Genomic DNA, 18,384 nt, shown 5'->3' with positions numbered 1-18,384 from the left:
GCAGAGCCGGCACCCCTAAAATGGCGGCGCCCACTGAGGCTTCAGCCCACCCGCGTCACGTGGCCGCCGTGTCCCGCCATTGCATCAGCCGGGGACGGGGCGCCGCGCGGAGGGGTGGGGCTGGCAGAAGAGTGACAGCCCCCGCAACCAATGGGAGGTAGTGTCTGACAGAGGGGCGGGGCGGAGCGGCGCTGCGGCGCGGTCGGAGGAGCGCAGCGAGGGGCGGCGGTGGTCGCGCAGGTACGGCCCGAGGGGCCTGGGGAGCTCCGGCTGCTGCGTTTGGCTTCCATGGCCCGGCCGGGACCCGCGGCCACAAGGGAGAGGGGCACGAAGAGGGCAGGGCGGGAGGGTGGCGGTGGCGGTGGCGGTGCGCTCGTCGCGCCCCATGCGGGCCCGCGGGGGGATGCCGGGCGGCCGGCGGTACTGCCGGACACCGCGGTGCCCTCACCCCTCCTCGGGCGCTGGAGAGCGGGTGTCTCTGGGCAGAGGCTCTGATAGGTCCTGGGGCCGCTGCTGTGCTTGGTTCTCCCCACCTCGGGTCCTTCCCTCCTGCATCATCGAGGTTGGACTCGATGATCTCAGAGGACTTTTCCAGCCTAATTGATTGTGTGCTGAGTGCTCCCAGGCCTTGCTCCTGTGGGGAATTCCCGACTCTCCGCGCCGCAGCTGGCTGCTGGAATCTCACTTCCCTCCCTGGATCCGCATTGCGCTGAACTGTCAGGGACAGCCCTGTGTAGCCGAAGGGCACGGGCGGTGCTGCCCTCCAGGCTGTCACTTGCCTCTGGTGTGCGTGTGGGGATGTGGGTCCCATCAAGGAAGGCTTCCAGGCATCCCTGCAGCTGGCTCTGCTTTGAGCAGGGAGGGTGGACAAGGTTATATTCAGGGGCCATTTTCAAACTTGGCTGTTCTATGATTTAGTCATTGAATCACAGAAGGGTTTGGATTGGAAGGTACCTTAAAGCCCACCTGATTCTAACACCCCAGCCATAGGCAGGGACACCTTCCACTACACAATTCTGCTCCAAGCCCCATCCAACCTGGCCTTGAACACTTCCAAGGATGGGGAAGCCACATCTTCTCTTAGCAACCTGTGTCAGGTCTTCACCACCCACTCAGGGGATAATTTCTTCCTAATATCTAACCTAAATCTCTCCTTTTCTGGTTTAAAACTGTTCCCCCTTGTCATATCATTATCTGCCCATGTAATAAGTTGATGTCCATCATTTTTATAAGGCTCTTTAGATAGTGGAAGGTCGTAATGATGTCTCTTCACTCTGCATTTATTCGCCTTGAATGCTTTGGTGACTTGGCTGTCCCTCTGTCCCCGCTAAGGCGAACACAACCTACTAAGTTTAGTATCCATGTGCATTTGATACTTTATAACGATGTGTTTTCAGACAACAGGCAACTTGAGGTAGAGCCCAGAAATCAGGGAGTTTGGGGGAGAGGAAATTTCAGCTTGGGGCAGATTGATGGCTGAACAGAAGTATCAGTGAGTACTTAACAATGTGGGGAGACCCTTTCAGGAGTTGGAGACAATGATCCTGATGTTCCCCTTGAGCTGACAGCACATCAGAGTGTTGTTTGTTTTCATTTGTTCAGACTGCACCAAGGTTTTGCCACTTTCCTGCCACTTGCTTTGGACAGTGGCAACTTCAGCTTCCAGATGGAGACCCCGCTCACTGCCAGCCAGATCCGGCAACGGTTCATTGACTTCTTCAGGGAAAACCAGCACACCTATGTGCACTCATCTTCCACAATCCCCCTGGATGACCCCACACTGCTCTTTGCCAATGCTGGTATGAATCAGGTAGGATTCCCACCCTGGCACTGCATTCTTACGAACATATCCTGTTGGAACCTGTGAAGCTGTTTGCAGAGCTGTTGGGAAAATTGTTCTTTATTCCACCTTCCTTCTGGTCACAAAGAAATGGGTGGTATGTCCTCTGGAGTCCTCTGTGCTCTCACAAAATTGGCAAGAGCACTGGAATAGGTTCCTGTGGTGAAAGCTCTGCCAGTCTCGTTTCCTTGATCCTTGGTACCACAGCAGTCCTGGCACAAATGACTAATGGTGTCTTTGAAGAGCAGTTGAGACTGGGATGCTGCAAGGGCTCTGCTGCAGATCAGCACCCAGTTTGTTATTTTTGACAGCTGGGAATCTGGCAGCTTTCAGTCCGTTTGGAAGGCCTGGGGTTTGGTGGGCTCTAGGAATACCTGTGTGTATGTGCAAGTGCTGAGTTGTAGGCAGCCTTCTCATGGACAGGAGCAGCAGGTTTGCTTCTGAAAGTGCTTTGCGTATGTTCAGACTAGTGATATCAGGACACTTACTGCCTTGCTGTTGCATGCAACATTTGAAAACAGGTTCTGAGTGCTTTCCTCAGTTTCTCAGCTTTTCTAGCAGTTCACTTGTCCTTTTTCTCTCCTTGCAGTTCAAACCCATCTTCCTCAATACCATCGACCCCTCACACCCGCTCGCTAAACTGAGCAGAGCCACCAACACTCAGAAGTGCATTCGAGCAGGGGGCAAGCACAACGACCTGGATGATGTGGGCAAAGATGTGTACCACCACACCTTCTTTGAGATGTTGGGGTCCTGGTCCTTTGGGGATTATTTCAAGGTAAAACAGTCTGGGTGCAGCTCTGAATCTCTTGCACAGATTTGTGTCTCTGTAAGCTCAGCAGAGCAATTGCCAAGAAGAAAGAGAATATGTTGGCAAAGAGGTGCATGTGGCTCCTTTGGAATAAATGAGCTTGGAAGCTGCCCCAACCCTGCAGAATGATTTGAGATTAATTACTTAAGGTTTACAAAGCTGATTAAATTAACTCTGCTAGTTTGGAGTCTTCAGGTGGAGATTTTATTGGCTGTCCTGGAGATGTGATGACTAACATGTGCTATGCAGATATGACTGACCTTCAAACAGGAGTGATGATACAATATTGACTTCCTTTCCCAAGCTTCTTGCTAGTCTAGTATTCAAAGTCAGAATTAAAAGCATTTTTGGAGGCAGTGAACATGCTACTTGTTAACTTGGCTGTATCAAGACAGTCATATGAGATGTTTCTTGTGCCCTCTTCACTGCATGTATTAATTTTTCTCTTATGTCAAAAGTCAGAAAGTTTTCAGCTGCTGATACCTACAGTAGTCAGTACTTTGGATGCTGAAGAGAAGTTGTCTTTGCATTCACTTGCTGACCTCATGTTTCCTTCTGCAGGAACTTGCTTGTAAATTGGCACTGGAACTTCTCACCAAGGAGTTTGGCATCCCTGCTGAAAGACTTTATGTCACTTACTTTGGTGGAAATGAGGCTGCAGGACTGCAACCAGACCTGGAGTGCAAGCAGATCTGGTTGGATTTGGGGTAAGGCTTTTCATTGAGGAAGGAGCATGTTTTGATGAGGAATAGTAATTTATTTGGCTTGGATATTAGGGAAAAAATCTTCACAGGAGCAGAACAGAACAGGCTTCTCAGAGCAATGGTGGAATCACCATTCCTGGAGGGATTTTAAAGCTGTGTAGCTGTGAGACTTTGGGGCATGGTTAAGTGGTGAGTTTGGCAGTATTGGAGTAATGGTTGGACTTGGTGATCTGAAAGGTCTTTTCCAACCTAAATGTTTCTATGACTCATTGATGGCTTGTGTTATGTGGCAGAACACATATAAAAGGAGACTTTAACAAAATTGAAGTGTCACAAATAACTTTTGCAGAGTGGTGGAGCTTCCACCCCAAAGGGAAGTATTCATATTAGATGGAAGATACCAAGAGCTCTGGTTTCAAAATCTCCTGTGTAAGCTTAAGAGTTCTGCTTGGTGAGGTGGATGGGATGTCCTGCCCAGTGTGGTGCCACTGACAGCATTTGAGAAGATCATGGAATCATACAGCTGTAGAATGGTTTGGGTTGGAAGGGACCTTACAGCTCATCTTGTTCCTGTCCCTGTCTAACCTGGCCTTGAATACTTCCGGGGATGAGGCAGACACAGCTTCTCTGGGCAGCCTGTTCTACTGCCTCACTACACTTACAGGGAAGACTTTATTCATTATATATAATATGCATCTGTCCTCTGTTAGTTTAAAGCCCTTTTCCTATCACTCCATGCCCTTTGAAATGGTTCTCCAGATTTCTTCTAGTCCCATTTAGGTACTGAAAGACCACAACAAGGTAATCCCAGAGCCTTCTCTTCTCCATGCTGAACAATCCACATTCTCTCAGCCTTTTTTCATCGGAGAGGTTCTTCATTGCATCAGTGTCTTCTTGCTGATGGCAGTACTGAGGTGTTGTGTAAACCTCTGTCTCCACATGGGATGGCCAATGCCAGGTGCCAATGTTCACTTGATCCCCTCAGCAGGGATCCTGAGTGAGCATTAGGCTCTTGGATTGATCTGTCCCAAGACTCTAAGAATTCATCAGCCCATCTAGGGAACTAGTGAGCTGTGATTTCTCTGGCATAGCCTTTAGTTTGGGGAATTCTTTTTAGTTAGTCTCTGTTGTTCAATAAATTTCTTCTTATAGGCTGGCTGAGGGCAGGATTCTGCCTGGCAGTATGAAGGATAATTTCTGGGAAATGGGAGACACCGGCCCCTGTGGCCCTTGCAGTGAGATCCACTATGACCGGATCGGGGACAGAGATGCCTCACACTTGGTCAATCAGGATGACCCCAACGTCCTGGAGATCTGGAACCTGGTGTTCATACAGTTCAATAGGTGAGCCAGACCTGCTTCCAGCTTCCAGGTGAGCCAGGTTGCTGCCGTTCAGTTTGGGAGGCTGCTTGGGCTGTCTGTTCTTTCAACTGCCCACAGCTTACTCACCATTCCCAGTTATCCAGCAGCTGAGCACTTTGTCATGCTCTGTCCCCTTACCCGCTGGTACAGAACGGGTTGGTCAGGCTGCTTTTGGGACAAACTGAGAATATTTTCTCTGTTTATCTGCCAGGTGTTCAGTAGGAAATAAGTTGTTGTCTGTTCTGGGTCTAAGTTGTTGCTTAGGGTCTTGTTAACTGTATTTTATCAAAGTTGTTCTTTGTGTGGCTTGTGTATGGTCCTGTGTCACAAATCTGGTGGAACTAAATCTTAGGGAGATTGAGAGAAATGGGGTTCCTCCTGCAGAGCCTCCATCCATAACATCTCACCTTTCTTTGGCAGGGAAGCTGATGGGACACTGAAACCCCTTCCTAAGAAAAGTATTGATACTGGGATGGGCCTGGAGAGGCTGGTTTCTGTGCTGCAGAACAAGATGTCCAACTATGACACTGACCTTTTCCTTCCTTACTTTGAAGCCATCCAAAAGGTATGAACTGAAGCCTGACCTAGCTGCATCCATTCCCTGAATTCTTGGGGAGATATATGGGACTGGTTGGACAGGGTGGTCTGTGCTTGGCTTCTGAGGCCCTTGCCTGAAATTCTGCCATGGTGCCACTGCCAGTAATTGTACCCTCTGCCCACTGCCTTCTCCTCTTGCAAAGGGCACAGGTGCCAGGCCATACCTGGGGCAGGTTGGGGCCGAGGATGCTGATGGAATAGACATGGCCTACCGTGTGCTGGCTGACCATGCACGGACCATCACCCTGGCCCTCTCGGACGGGGGCAGGCCTGACAACACTGGCAGAGGGTAAGAAGGAGCTGCTGCATTGTCACCACTCATTCTGTTCTGCAAGGTTTCCCTCAAGGCTCTGGGATCTCTTTGGATTCATCATTAAAGCAGTGGGTAGCAGAGTGTTTGCTCGGATGTTTGATGCTTGAATCGCTGTAGTAAGGTTCACACCCACACGATGCACGAGTCTGAAGGTTCTTGTGAGCACCATTGCTGCTATGCCAGCCCCCAGATAAGATGACTGAGGGCAGAAAGGCACAAAGCCTGGCTTAGTGCACTGTTGCTGTTGAAAAAGCAAGGAATTTTGGGCTGGGGAGCTGTGCTGAAGGTGCCAGTGGACTCCATAAGCACACAGTGAATGTGGGTCGTGGAGCTGGGGACTAGCACCTCACCTGTGCCTTGCTGCTGCCATGAGGGAAAACGAGAGGAGAAAACTCCAGTGCTCTTGGGCCTGGGAGGGGGTGCTGGTAGGTGGATGCTGATGGAGCCCCTGGGAACAGCTCAGATGTGTAACATTTGCTGGGGGGGGCTCTGCTATTCCATAGGTATGTGCTGAGGCGGATTCTCCGACGGGCTGTGCGCTACTCCCATGAGAAGCTCAATGCCCCCAAGGGTTTCTTTGCTACTCTGGTTGATGTGGTGGTGCAGTCACTGGTAAGTGCTCCTATTCCACTGTATCTGCTTAAAACTTCCTCTGCTGAGGTGTGCAGATCTCCATGTTGAAGGGCTCCTCCTCCTGGGTCTGCAGGGAGATGCCTTTCCTGAGCTGAAGAAGGACCCAGATATGGTAAAGGACATTATCAATGAAGAAGAGGATCAGTTCCTGAAAACACTGAGCAGAGGCCGTCGCATCCTGGACAGGAAGATCCAGAGCCTTGGGGACAGTAAAGTCATTCCTGGTAAGGCTGTGACTTCCATCTGGATGCAGTAAAAGTCATTTGATACCTGGGGTTACGAACAGGCTTAGGGAAGTTGGGGGAAGGGAAAGGGTAGGAAAATTAGAGGTGGTGGTGGAAGGTGGTAGGGAGACAAAGTTGGAGTCAGAAGACATCTTTTAGAGTTGAACCACCCATCTCTCCTCTGGCTTGTGCTCACTTGCTGTGGTTTCTAAGCTGCCCAGACACACATCTCTGTGCTGCCAGGGAGGAACCTTTTGGATGTTCACATTCTCCAGACCTGTTCGCTGTCCTGCCATAGCTAGGAGCTGGTGGGTGAGCAGGGAAGGGAGCAGCGTCTCATGGAACATGAGAGGTGACTGCTTTGCCCTTTCTATGCAGGTGACACTGCCTGGCTGCTGTATGACACCTATGGTTTCCCTGCGGATCTCACTGGGCTGATTGCAGAGGAGAAGGGCCTTGTTGTAGACATGGAGGGCTTTGAAGAAGAGCGGAAAAATGCTCAGGTAGGTTACAGCTCCAGGGGAAGCTAATTTATTAGTGGGCAGGTAGAATTCCCTTCCTTGCAGTTTGCAGTCATGAGTTGCTCCTTTCTCACTGACTCTGCTCACACCCCCTATGCCTCATGGTTTGTCCTGTGGGAAAATCCAGGACAGCTGAGGTTGCTGTGGGACATGTCTATTCTGTACAGCTGGGGTTGGTTCTCCTCACTAGCAAAGCCTGGAAGCTTGAGCTCAGCCTTCAGACAGAGATAATGGAGTGCTGGGAGCACCTCTGCTGTCCTATTCTGGTTAGGGAAGTTATTCCCTGTCCAAGGATCAGTATCCAGGCAGGCCTGCACCTTGGGTGCATTTCCCAGAATGTTTGCTGCAGCAGCAGGGAGTGGCATTGACCAGCTGGGTGCTTGCCTTGTCCTTACTGGGTTCAGGCCCACTTGGTCTGCATGCTGGAACTGGGTGCTTTGAAGCCAGAAAAATAGCACATTCCAGGTGCTGGCACACAGCTTCCCAGGGCAAGGCTCTAAATCAGGGAGTGCTGAGGGATGTGAGTGAGATGTGCAACTAGGCTGGCATGCATTGGTGTTTCTTAAACCTTGGTATTTGGCAGGTCATTTCTCAAACCTTGTTCCTTGGCAGCTCAAATCCCAGGGCAAGGGTGCTGGAGGAGAAGATCTCCTCATGCTGGACATCTATGCCATTGAAGAGCTGAGAGCCCGAGGGCTGGAAGTGACAGATGACTCACCAAAATACAACTATGCTTCAGATCCGAGTGGTACCTATGGTATGAAAAACCTTCTCATAGTCATGTTCTGCTACTAAACCTTCCCTGGCATGTACCTCTGGGCTCCCCTTTCCTGGAACATGGATCTGGCAGTGGGAGGCTGTGCAGGTGAATAGTCTGCTTGTTACTAATTGAGCAGAGAAAGACGACAGACTCTTCAGGGGCTACTGTACTGCTGTTGCCAAATTAAGGGAATTCCTGTTCCTGCAGCTTTATGTCTCCACATTCCTATGTTGGTGTTTCTCAGCTGCTCCTTTGCCAGTGCTGCAGGAGACTGCAGTTTCTGCTTGGCCTGTTGGAGGGTCCTTGGCTTGCTTGCTGGGCTCTTCTGCTAGTTTTTTGATGTGATGGAGATTCAGGAGACTGCAGGCTCATAGCCATATGGGCTGCTGACTTTTGCTGCATAGGTGGAAAGCAGTGACAGTCCCTGCCTTGGAGGGCACTAAATGAAATTCCCAATTAACTGTTGCCTTACTCCTCTCTCCTGATCCCCTGCAAATATGTTAGCTGCCATGAGCCCCTGCAATAACTGAGAGATGTTGCTATAACATTCTGCTCCCATGTGGTGTCTACAAGGTTTTCCTGTTTTACTGACACTGCCTCTCATCCTGGTGGCAGATTTCGGGAACCTCGTGGCCACAGTGAAAGCCATCCGCAGGGAGAAGACGTTTGTGGAGGAGGTTTCCACTGGCCAGGAGTGCGGCATAGTGCTGGACCGGACCTGCTTCTACGCCGAGCAGGGTGGGCAGATCTACGACCAGGGCTACATGGTCAAGGATGACGACAGCAGGGAGGATGTGAGTGGGCCTGAGAGCCTTTTGCTAGACTCAGTCTGACTCAGGGCCTGGACAGAGGGGAGAAGGGGCCAAGCAAGCTCCAGCAATTTCCCATCCATGTCAGATGTCACACATGGCATAGGGTTCCTTTCTGGGGGTACAGCATGGCATGGATGTGCTGGAGTTTTGTTCCCCCTGCTCCTTGAGGAGCTCAGTTCTCTGCTGCTGTCATCAGAATGTGGATGCCTGTGGTAGTGGTGCTGGGATTGCCAAGCCCAAGGGCAGTGCTCTCAAGCCAAGATGGGGAGCTGAGGTGGGGAGCTCTTTCTGTGCCCCATAACTCTGCCCCACCTTCACTCACTTCTCTGCTTTGCTGTGTGCTGTACCTGGGGACACTCAGCTTTCTCCAACACACATACCACTCTGTCTCTCAGCTGCGACCTTTCCAGTTGCAGCTCAGACTTCTGGCTGGATGTCTTCCCTGCTCACATGGAGCATTTCCCTCTTTGTACAGAAAACAGAATTCACTGTGAAGAATGTTCAGGTCCGGGGAGGCTACGTGCTCCACATAGGAACTCTGTATGGGAGCTTGAAAGTGGGAGATCAGGTCCACCTGACTATTGATGAGGTGAGTTAAAATATGGTGTAACACATGGGCTTGTCTCTTTTCTCTGGATTTTGTTTCTGGATTTTGTCTCGTTTCTTTTCATCCGTGCCACTCTGAGGGCCCAGTGTTTGGGTCCTGCTCTCCCTGCATCACATGATCAACCAGTGTCTGGCTGACTCCAAGTCTCTCTTGGTTCACACCTGGCTTTCTCCTACCACAAGGCAGATAATGCCCAGCTAGCTCAGACCCACTCTTGCTGCATTTGCTGGTCACAGGCAGAAACATATTTTGGGTTTTGTCTTGCAGGGAGAACGTGTGTGGTGCTCCACTGTATGGGGACAACAGCAGAGAGCCTGGGCTGTCTGCCCCAGTCCAAACATTGCTCCTGTGGGCTCAGCTTGCTGACTGAGTGCTGGGTTGAGCACAGTCAGCCTGATGAATTTCCCTTCCCTGTAGAGGCAGCACCTTTAGAGGAAGAGGGAAGGCTTCCATCTTGGAAGTGCTTTTCCCTGCTGAGGAACAGAAATTAGTTATCTGTGTCCTGATCTGACCTTGGCCTCTTTCCACACAGGCCAAACAAGATTTGGTGGGTAACACCTGTAGCTGAAGCTCCAAGGCAGCAAGTGCCATCAGTTGTTTCTGATGTCCTGAGCTAGTTTAGGATTCTGTTGGAGCAGAGCATTAACCTCCCCTTCAACTGCTGGAGGTGGTTGTGGCTCTGGGGCGTGGGACCCCATCCAACAGTGGCTTCCTCCCTCAGGCCAGGCGGAGGCCGGTCATGAGCAACCACACGGCCACCCACATCCTCAACTTCGCCCTGCGCTCCGTTCTGGGGGAGGCTGACCAGAGGGGCTCCCTGGTGGCTCCCGACCGCCTGCGCTTCGACTTCACGGCCAAGGGAGCCCTGTCCACACAGGAAATCAAGAAAGTTGAGGGGATTGCCAACCAGATGATCGAGGAGTCAAAGGTGGGTATGGGTGACATGTTTTATGCCTTGAGTCCCCATTTTGGATGATCTGGGATGCTGGGAGTTAGGCATGCACAGGAGGATTCCAAGCTGCCGGTGCAGTACTGTGCACGGATTGCCATCACCTTAGAGGGTTTTGAGTGGGAAAAACCCATATGCATTTTTCAGTTCATTGGTTTCAAGCCCTCTGTAGGTTTGAAGTGTTCCCATGCCTGCAGTAGTGTCAAGTCAGCTGCAAGAGCCAGGAAGTTTGGCAGAGTACTTTTGCAGGCCTGGCTGGATTTACAACATACACCCAGACAACCCAGTGATGTGTTCCCAATGGCAGGAGAGTTGCTCTGTCTGGTGCCAAGTGTCAGAGCTGACCCTGAAGGACCCTGGAATCTGTGCTTGGAGCCATTTGCATGTGCAGTAACACACAGGGAGTGTGAGCAGGTGGTATTGGGAGTGTTGAAGATGAGATGTCCTCTAATAACTTTGTGATTCTTGTAGCTCAACAAACCCCAGCTCAGGTAAAGCACATGACTTTAGATCTTTCAGAGGAAGAAATTTCATGGGAATGTGGGCCTTCAGTCACAGCTGACATGACTGGTACTTACCTGCATTCCTCTGCTGTCCCCTGCAGACTGTGTATGCCAAGGACTGCCCTCTCGCAGAAGCCAAAGCTATCCAAGGACTTCGGGCAGTTTTTGACGAGACCTACCCTGATCCTGTCCGTGTGGTGTCCATTGGCATCCCTGTGGAGGAGCTGCTGGCTGACCCCTCTGGCCCTGGGGGCTCCATCACCTCTATTGAGTTCTGCGGAGGGACGTGAGTACCTGGAGAGGCCAGGGAAGGTGGCAGGGTGGCTGAAAGGAGTTCCTGTGGAGCTTGAGCTCCTGTCATGAGCATACACTGGGCAGACCCAGGGCAGAGATGGAGGTGGTGATGATGATGTGCCTTTGCATTCCCAGTCCTGAGTCAATCAGTCTTTAAAGTTACCTTTTGCAGGCAGGAAACTGCCTGTATTGCCCCTGCCCTCACACAGTGTCTCTGGCAGTGCAAGGAGCACAGGTCTTACCACCCTTTCCTCACTCATTTGCTTTCAGCAGTGGTTGTTTTTTCTGCCTGTCCCCACACTGCTGCATTCCCCTGGCAGGATGGTTGTCTTATTTCTTTGCTGATTCTTGCTGAGATGAGAGGTGGACTTCTAACTCTCTTTTGTGGGTCTGTCTGGGTTCTTTCCAAAGGCACTTGCAGAACTCCAGCCATGCTGGCCCCTTTGTGATTGTTTCAGAAGAAGCAATTGCTAAAGGCATTCGGAGGATAGTTGCAGTCACCGGGGCTGAAGCTCGGAAGGTAAGGGTAGGCAGGAGAGATCCTCTGTGAAATTCCACCTATTAGCCCTGTGACAAAGTTCATTTTGTTCAAATTTGCACAATATCCTCTGAGGGACTCATGGAAGAGGGTGCTGCTGTTGCCAAAGACTGTTCTGGAGACCCTGGCTGTCCTACAGTCATAGCAGGAAAGAGAGGGAGAAGTCTCAGCTGTAGGTGTTGTGGCAGACAAACCTGGCTGGGTGTGTGGGAGGGCTCCAGGGTTAGCTCAGGTTGCTTTTCAGAGTTGCTGCTGATGTAGAGCTCTCAGCAGCTGGCAGGGCCAGTGGGAGAATGGTGAAATCTGAGAATCCAGTCCTCTGCTGCAGGAGGCAGTGACTTTGGATGTGGGCTGGTGCTCCCTAAAGTGGGAGAAAGGGGTTTCGTTGGGGAGATGATTTCTCTTTTGGGGGGATCTTGGCAATGCTGGCAAAGGAAAGAGACCTGGGGCCCATGTGCCAGTGTCACACCCTGGTTCTGGTCAAGTGCTGCCTGCTTTGGCCCTGTGGCTTTCCAAGAGTTACTAAGTTCCATCCTGGGGCATTCCAGCATTCCTCACCCCTTCGCACTCTGAGGTGACCAAAAGCCCAGCCTGCTCAATCTTCCAGCTTGATTTAACTCAGATTGTATCCTCCTAGGCTCTCAGGAAAGTCGACAGCCTCAGGAAACTGCTGTCAGCCCTGGAGGCCAAGGTGAAGGTCCAGACAGCTCCCAACAAAGACGTGCAGAAGGAGATCACAGATCTCAGTGAGGTGAGGATGGTAGCAGTGCTCTCCCTCCCCAAAGTGAAAGGGATCCTGATTACCAGAACTGGGTATTAATGAGGCCTGAGTTCACCTTCTTGCTCCTGTCCAACAACCTTGCATCCCGTGGGTGCTGCAGCCAGCACCTCTTTCCTCAGGTCATTGGCACTGGGAGAGGAGTGGAACTTACTGGGCTCTGCCAGCTGAGGCAGAGTTCATGAGGTACTGCATCTCCTGCCATGATTACTGGTGCCTTTAACCTTCTCTACCTGCTCCTCTTTTGCAGACACTGGCCACTGCTATTATCCCACAGTGGCAGAAAGATGAACTGAGAGAGGCTGTTAAAGCACTGAAGAAAGTCATGGATGACCTGGACCGAGCAAGCAAAGCCGACATCCAGAAAAGAGTGAGCTGTGGGCTGGAATAAAGGACAGTGTGGGAGGGCTGTGGGGTGCTCCTTTGGGAGCTCTGTCAGTGTCCAGGATGGAAGAGAATTGATGTGTGGGAGTGCCCCTCACATTGTTCAGTCTTCTAGCTTCTCCTGCTGCCTTCTGAAGCAGAATTACCTCTGTGCCTGTTCCCTGGGTTGAAGCTTGGCAGCCTGTTCCTGCCCTAACAGTGGCCCTGGGTGCAGGCTTCCTCCTGGATCCCACTGGAGTTTTCTGGAGGAGGAATCATGCATGACCTGCCTGTCAGAGCACATTCCTCCTGGCTTCATACTGTGAGGCTGCTCCAGGATGGGCTGTGGGTGTGTTTGGGCAGCTTGGGGACCTCTGTCCCTGCTCTACCCAGGTGGTTCTTGTGTCCATACACAGTGTGGATGGTTTAGTGGCTGACCACTGTTGTCCTCAGGTGCTGGAGAAGACCAAGCAAGTTATTGAGAGTCACCCTAACCAGCCATGGGTCATCATGGAAATGGAAAATGGAGCCTCAGCAAAGGTATGGGAAAGTCTGATCTGTGTTCAGCAGCCTTCCTGCTTGAGGAGCAGCTGGGTGGTCTTTCATCACTTGGGGAGGTAGTTCAGTGCTACAGAGCTGTCCCTCTTGCCACCTGCCATCCCTGGGAAGGGGGAAGGACCATTGGGATATTCTCCTGTGTCCCACCTCCTGGACTGACAAGTGAGCTTGCAGGGGTGGTGGGGTTTCTATCATTTGCTGAGTTTCCAGCCATGCTGGTAGATTAGGAGCCCAGCGGAAATCCCATTGTGTCCCAGGTAAGACTCATCCTGCAGCAGTCACAACACTGAAATGCACATAAGGGACTGAGAGCAGCAGCTCTGCTGAGCCATGAAGGTCATGATGCTTGTGGGCCCTGCAGATCAGCTCCTGGAGTGATGTCTTGGGCTGAGTGTGTGGACAGGGCCAGGCAGAGAGCTGCCCCCAGCACTGTCTGCTCAGCTAGCTTCAAGTTCTTCCCTGGCCAGGGCTGAATCTCCTCCTTCCCTCCTCCACACACAAGTTTTTTTCCAAGTGATTTCTGTTGGAATGAATGCTCTGTTGTGTGTGTTGTGTCACAGTGCTGAGCCCAGTAAGTACCAGGCAGTGGGAGCTGGTTGTGCCTGGGCTTAGACCCCTGTGGACTAACGCTCTGTTAAAATTTCCTCTCTGAGTCTTGGAGCTGATCCTGCTCACTCTCTGTGGCCACCAGCATCACCATGATACCCATGCTTCTGCCTCCAGTGGGTGCTGTTGCAGCATTTTTCCTGGCAGAAGGGTGCATCCCATGGGATGGCCGTGCTACCAGCATGTTCCAAATCCACCCAGAGCAGCACTGCTTTGCTCACCGGAGGACCCACTCCTGGGGCTCTGTGCTGCATCATGCTGTCTGTGTGAGTGAGGCAGGATGGTCTCCTTGAGAATAATAGAATGTGTGACAGTCTCCCTGATTCTTCCCTGCCTGCTGTGTCTGATATCTCTTGCAGGCTCTTCATGCTGTGTTTGAGTACTCTTGACTCCCTTTGGAACAGCTGTTCCCTTCTGCTGGGAGGAGCTTTTTGCCCTCCAGCCAGTACACTCGGGCAAAGGATTATTCTGGGGCTGATTTTGCCAATTGCTGTATACCTCAAGGTGGGGAAATAAAAGCATCTTCTCCTTCCTGCCTTGGGGTACACAGGTAGGGTTTATGTCCCCTGCCAAAGGTTCTACACTGCCACGAATGTGAAGATGGCTGATGTTTGGGATGAGGAGCTTTGCAGAGTGCTGCTGGCTGGTTTCATGCAATTCCTGATCCCTGAGGTCTCTGTGCGTGCTGTTGGGGCTGGAGCTGGGCTGGATGCAAGTGCAGGGAGGCAGTCATATAATGATTTTGTTCTCTTCCAGGCTCTGAATGAATCTCTGAAGCTCTTCAAGACTAATTCCCCCCAGACTGCTGCTATGCTCTTTGCTGTGGATAATGAAGCTGGCAGGATCACCTGCCTGTGTCAAGTACCCCAGGTAATGCCAAGACTATGCGGCTGCCTCTCCCTGAGCCTCCATGGAGGAGCTGCAGCCTCCAGACAGGAACTATCTAACATTAGACAGCCAGAACTCATTGAGGTTTGGCAAGAGCCACAGCCTTTGTGCTTGGGCTTATTGTCAGGCTGCAGAAGTGAGGGAAGAGGGGTTGTGCTCTGCAAATAGGGAAGGGGAAGAGTCACGACTTAATGGGGTGGTAGGCATAGGGCGGAGCAATTGCTATTCAGTGCTGACCGCTGGGTTTCTTTTCCTGCCCAGGAGACTGCAAATAAGGGCCTGAAGGCCAGCCAGTGGGTGCAGGAAGTGTCTGGTTTGATGGACGGCAAAGGTGGCGGAAAGGACATCTCTGCGCAGGCAACAGGCAAGAATGTGGGCTGCCTACAGGAAGCCCTGAAACTGGCCACGGACTTTGCCAGGCTCCGCCTGGGGGAGCTGAAGAACTGACTGAGGGGGGAACTCCGGTCCCTTTGTCTCCCTCTCTGTGCCCTGCGTAGCTTTCCTGTAATAAAGGCTCCCTGCCCCGCGCTCTGCTCCCCGGTTCTGGAGGCGGGATGGGACGGGATGGAGTGGGCTGGGATCCCGCTGCCAGTCACAGCTTGTGCCCGCCTCCTGCTCGGGCCCGCCCCGTCGCCGCCCTCTCACGGGGTGCCGCCGAACATGCCGCTGGATCACCGCCGCCTGCGCGGCCCGGAGGAGTCGCAGCCGCCGGCGCTGTGGGCAGCGACCGCGGCCGAGGATGAGGAGGACGAGGAGAGCGCGGGGGCGGCGCCGCGGGACCCCTGTGCCCTGCGGCCGCTGTTTGCGCGGGCCGGGCTGCTGAGCCAGGCGCAGGGCTCGGCCTACGTGGAGCTGGGCAGCGGCACCAAGGTGCTCTGCGCCGCCTGGGGCCCGCGGGAGGCGGCCGAGCCCGGCCCGGGCCGGCTGATCTGCGAGTTCCGCCGGGCGCCTTTCGCGGGGCGAGGGGCGCGGGGCCGGCCGGGCGCAGCGGCCGAGCGGGAGGCGGAGCGAGAGGCGGCGGCGGCGCTGCGGGAGGCGCTGGAGCCGGCGGTGCGGCTGGGCCGCTACCCGCGGGCCCGCCTGGCCGTCAGCGCGCTGCTGCTGCAGGACGGCGGCTCGGCGCTGGCCGCCGCCGTCAGTGCCGCCGCCCTGGCGCTGGCGGACGCGGGGGTGGAGATGTACGACCTGGCCGTGGGCTGCGCGCTGTGCCGGGCGCCCGCGCCCGCCGCCTCATGGATGCTGCAGCCCGCCGAGCCCGAGGAGCGCCGCGCCGCCGCTCGCCTCACGCTGGCCCTGCTGCCCGCCCTCAACCAGGTGTCGGCCGTGCTGGGCGGCGGCCGGGGCGGCCCGCCCGAGGACTGGGCGCAAGCCCTGCGGCTCGGCCTCGATGGCTGCCACCGGCAGTACCCGGTGCTGCGGCAGAGCCTGCTGCGGGCCACCCAGCGCCGCGATGCCGCCGCCGCTGCCACCGCCGCTGCCGCCGCCACCAGTGCCTGAGTGCCCGTGAGACCTGCGTACCCCAGTGTGAGGATGGGGCATCTCCCAGAGCCCGCCCAAGCTGCTTTCAATGCTGCCGGAGACCCCTGGAGCCTGCCTGATCCACGCCTCACTGTTGAGGATTAAAATAAGTTTACTTTTAGATTCTTAAAAGTTTATTAAGTTTAACTGTAACTGCTGGTGATCCCCCAGACTCAGCCTGATCCATGCCTGATGCTACTGGAGACTGGATGAGTCAACCTTTGCACAGCTGGACTCCCCTCATGTTGCCTACACAGCTGGAGGCCCAAGAACTGTGCCCAAGGACACGGGAATCTGCACTCCCCACACACTGCCCAAGCACCCCAGAGTGCACCCAAGGAGCCCTCGTGTTGCAGGAGACCATTCTCAGCTGACACCACAGGACCCAAACTGCCTTGCACACTGCTGAAGCACCCCAAGAACAACCTCCATATTACCTCAGCAGCCAGAGCCTGCCCAAGACCTCCCTCCAAGCAATTGCTGGCACTCTGGGACCCTGCATCTCCACCCGGGGTGGTCACAGCACCAGGCTGAAACCCTCACTCCAAGCTCCCCACCATATCCATCTGTGCAGGCAGCACCAGGCAGGAGCCACATCATGGCATGGACTGTGCATCCCTTGGACTTCTTGCCCAGGCAGTGCTTCAGGGTGGCAGAGTTGTGTTTTGTTAGTTATTTCTTAATAATAAATCATATTTTTTTCTGGTGAGTCTTCTGCCTGCATGGCCCTCCTGGGACCTCTGCGAGCCATGGGCAGATATGGAAGGATGTGCTTCTACAATTGGGTCACCCCCTCTGCTCCCAGTGTCCTTGAGTTCAGGGGGAGCTGGGTGCTTCCTTGCAATCTGATTATTCCTGGGGATGGAGTGGAGCAGGTGGTCTTCTCTGCCAAGCTGCACCATGGTGGGCTAGTAGAGAATATTCTGGGTATTTTCCATTGGGATACAAGGCAGAGCTGCACTCGTGGCTCTGGGTTGAGCTGTAGGAAAGGCAGCATCCAAGAAGACAATCAGAGCTGGGGGTTGTGTCTGGCAGCACATAAAACGGGGTACAAAACTGTGCACTTCAGACAGTTAAAAACTGCATTGGAGTCAAATAACCAAAGAAAAGAAATACAAATTATTTTTCTTTCCAATACAATACACTCTTTTACCTGAGCAAATTAGAAATACAGAACAAATTCCTATCAGTGAGAGAAGGATGACTGAGAAATGAGGGACATGGAACTGAAACGTGACACTGGGGAGCACAGGTGTGACCAGGACTCTTTGGGTGCAGGCCAGGGGCCCTCATAAAGCTCTTACTAGAGTCCTGCGGGCTGCAGATGCAATGCCTGGCTGAGAACAGCCTATGGAAAACCAGTTGAGCATCCCAGTGCCAGGCGAGCATCTCCCGGGGAAGGGGTGTGAGAGGACAGCCTATCCTGCGGGGAAAGGGGCGCCCGGGGAGGGTGGAGGGCTGGATCCGGCCGGTACTCACATCTCCAGCCCGCGTCTCCGCTGCCAAAGAGCATCATGGCCTCACTCTGGCCCCACACAGCGCACCCCGAGCCCCGCACCGCGCTCCCCGCACCCGGCACCCGGCACCCGACCGAGCGCTGCCGCCGGGCGCTACCACTGCCGGGTGGGGGGGGTCACGGGCCGCACTGGATTGCCCAGTTTGCCCCAGGGGCCCCAGGCCCTGCCCATCGATGTGGATGATGCCTTCCCTCGGCTGAGACAGGGCACAACCAACAGGCCATGAAACGCCTTGGATGAAGCTATTTTAATTCCCAGCCCAGCACTGGATGGGCTGTTATGACAGGAGGAGAGCAGTGGCACATCACCTCTAAAAGCACCCACTGACACCCACCAGTGCTGGGGGCACCGGCTTGCACCCAGCACATGGGGTGCTGTGACTTGGGGCCATCCTAGGGCTGGAAGAAGTAGCTCTTGACTAGCACCATCTCTCCAAACCTCACATGCTGAAGATGAGTTCAGCCAAGGCTGGCTTTGGCTCCAGCAACCCCAGAACCCACTCCAGAGATGAAACTGGAGGTTCCATCCAGTGCAGGCAGGATGTGGACTGTGGCTAAGGAGAGTCTGGTGGGCTTAGGGGAAGAAAATGAGACAAATTGCTCTTCCCAAAGGAGAAAGGGTCTTTATTAATGACCAGGCAGATGATGAAGGACCAGGTGATGGTGAGAAGCCCACCAGGCTGGGGCGT

The 18,384-nt window shown here is 53.6% G+C and overlaps 2 protein-coding genes across 2 annotated transcripts; both read left to right on the top strand.

The window, feature by feature from the left end:
- Window positions 1-143: 143 nt before the first annotated feature.
- On the top strand, window positions 144-15,188 carry AARS1 (alanyl-tRNA synthetase 1). The gene is made up of 21 exons (XM_059857267.1): window positions 144-240; window positions 1,603-1,810; window positions 2,430-2,618; window positions 3,213-3,358; window positions 4,508-4,699; window positions 5,138-5,282; window positions 5,458-5,603; window positions 6,131-6,239; window positions 6,334-6,484; window positions 6,863-6,987; window positions 7,618-7,762; window positions 8,381-8,559; window positions 9,053-9,166; window positions 9,906-10,112; window positions 10,738-10,922; window positions 11,342-11,450; window positions 12,106-12,219; window positions 12,497-12,616; window positions 13,063-13,149; window positions 14,530-14,643; window positions 14,923-15,188. The coding sequence occupies exons 2-21, from the start codon at window positions 1,667-1,669 to the stop codon at window positions 15,106-15,108; spliced, it is 2,907 nt and encodes a 968-aa protein (XP_059713250.1). The 5' UTR covers window positions 144-240; window positions 1,603-1,666; the 3' UTR covers window positions 15,109-15,188.
- A 37-nt stretch (window positions 15,189-15,225) lies between these two features.
- EXOSC6 (exosome component 6) lies at window positions 15,226-16,888 on the top strand. The gene has a single exon (XM_059857269.1). The coding sequence runs from the start codon at window positions 15,226-15,228 to the stop codon at window positions 16,156-16,158; it is 933 nt and encodes a 310-aa protein (XP_059713252.1). The 3' UTR covers window positions 16,159-16,888.
- Window positions 16,889-18,384: the final 1,496 nt, after the last annotated feature.

This window comes from Haemorhous mexicanus, chromosome 12 (assembly GCF_027477595.1).
Source record: "Haemorhous mexicanus isolate bHaeMex1 chromosome 12, bHaeMex1.pri, whole genome shotgun sequence".
In the NCBI taxonomy this organism is placed as follows: Eukaryota; Metazoa; Chordata; class Aves; order Passeriformes; family Fringillidae; genus Haemorhous; species Haemorhous mexicanus.
This window is presented reverse-complemented; position numbering and strand designations above follow the sequence as displayed.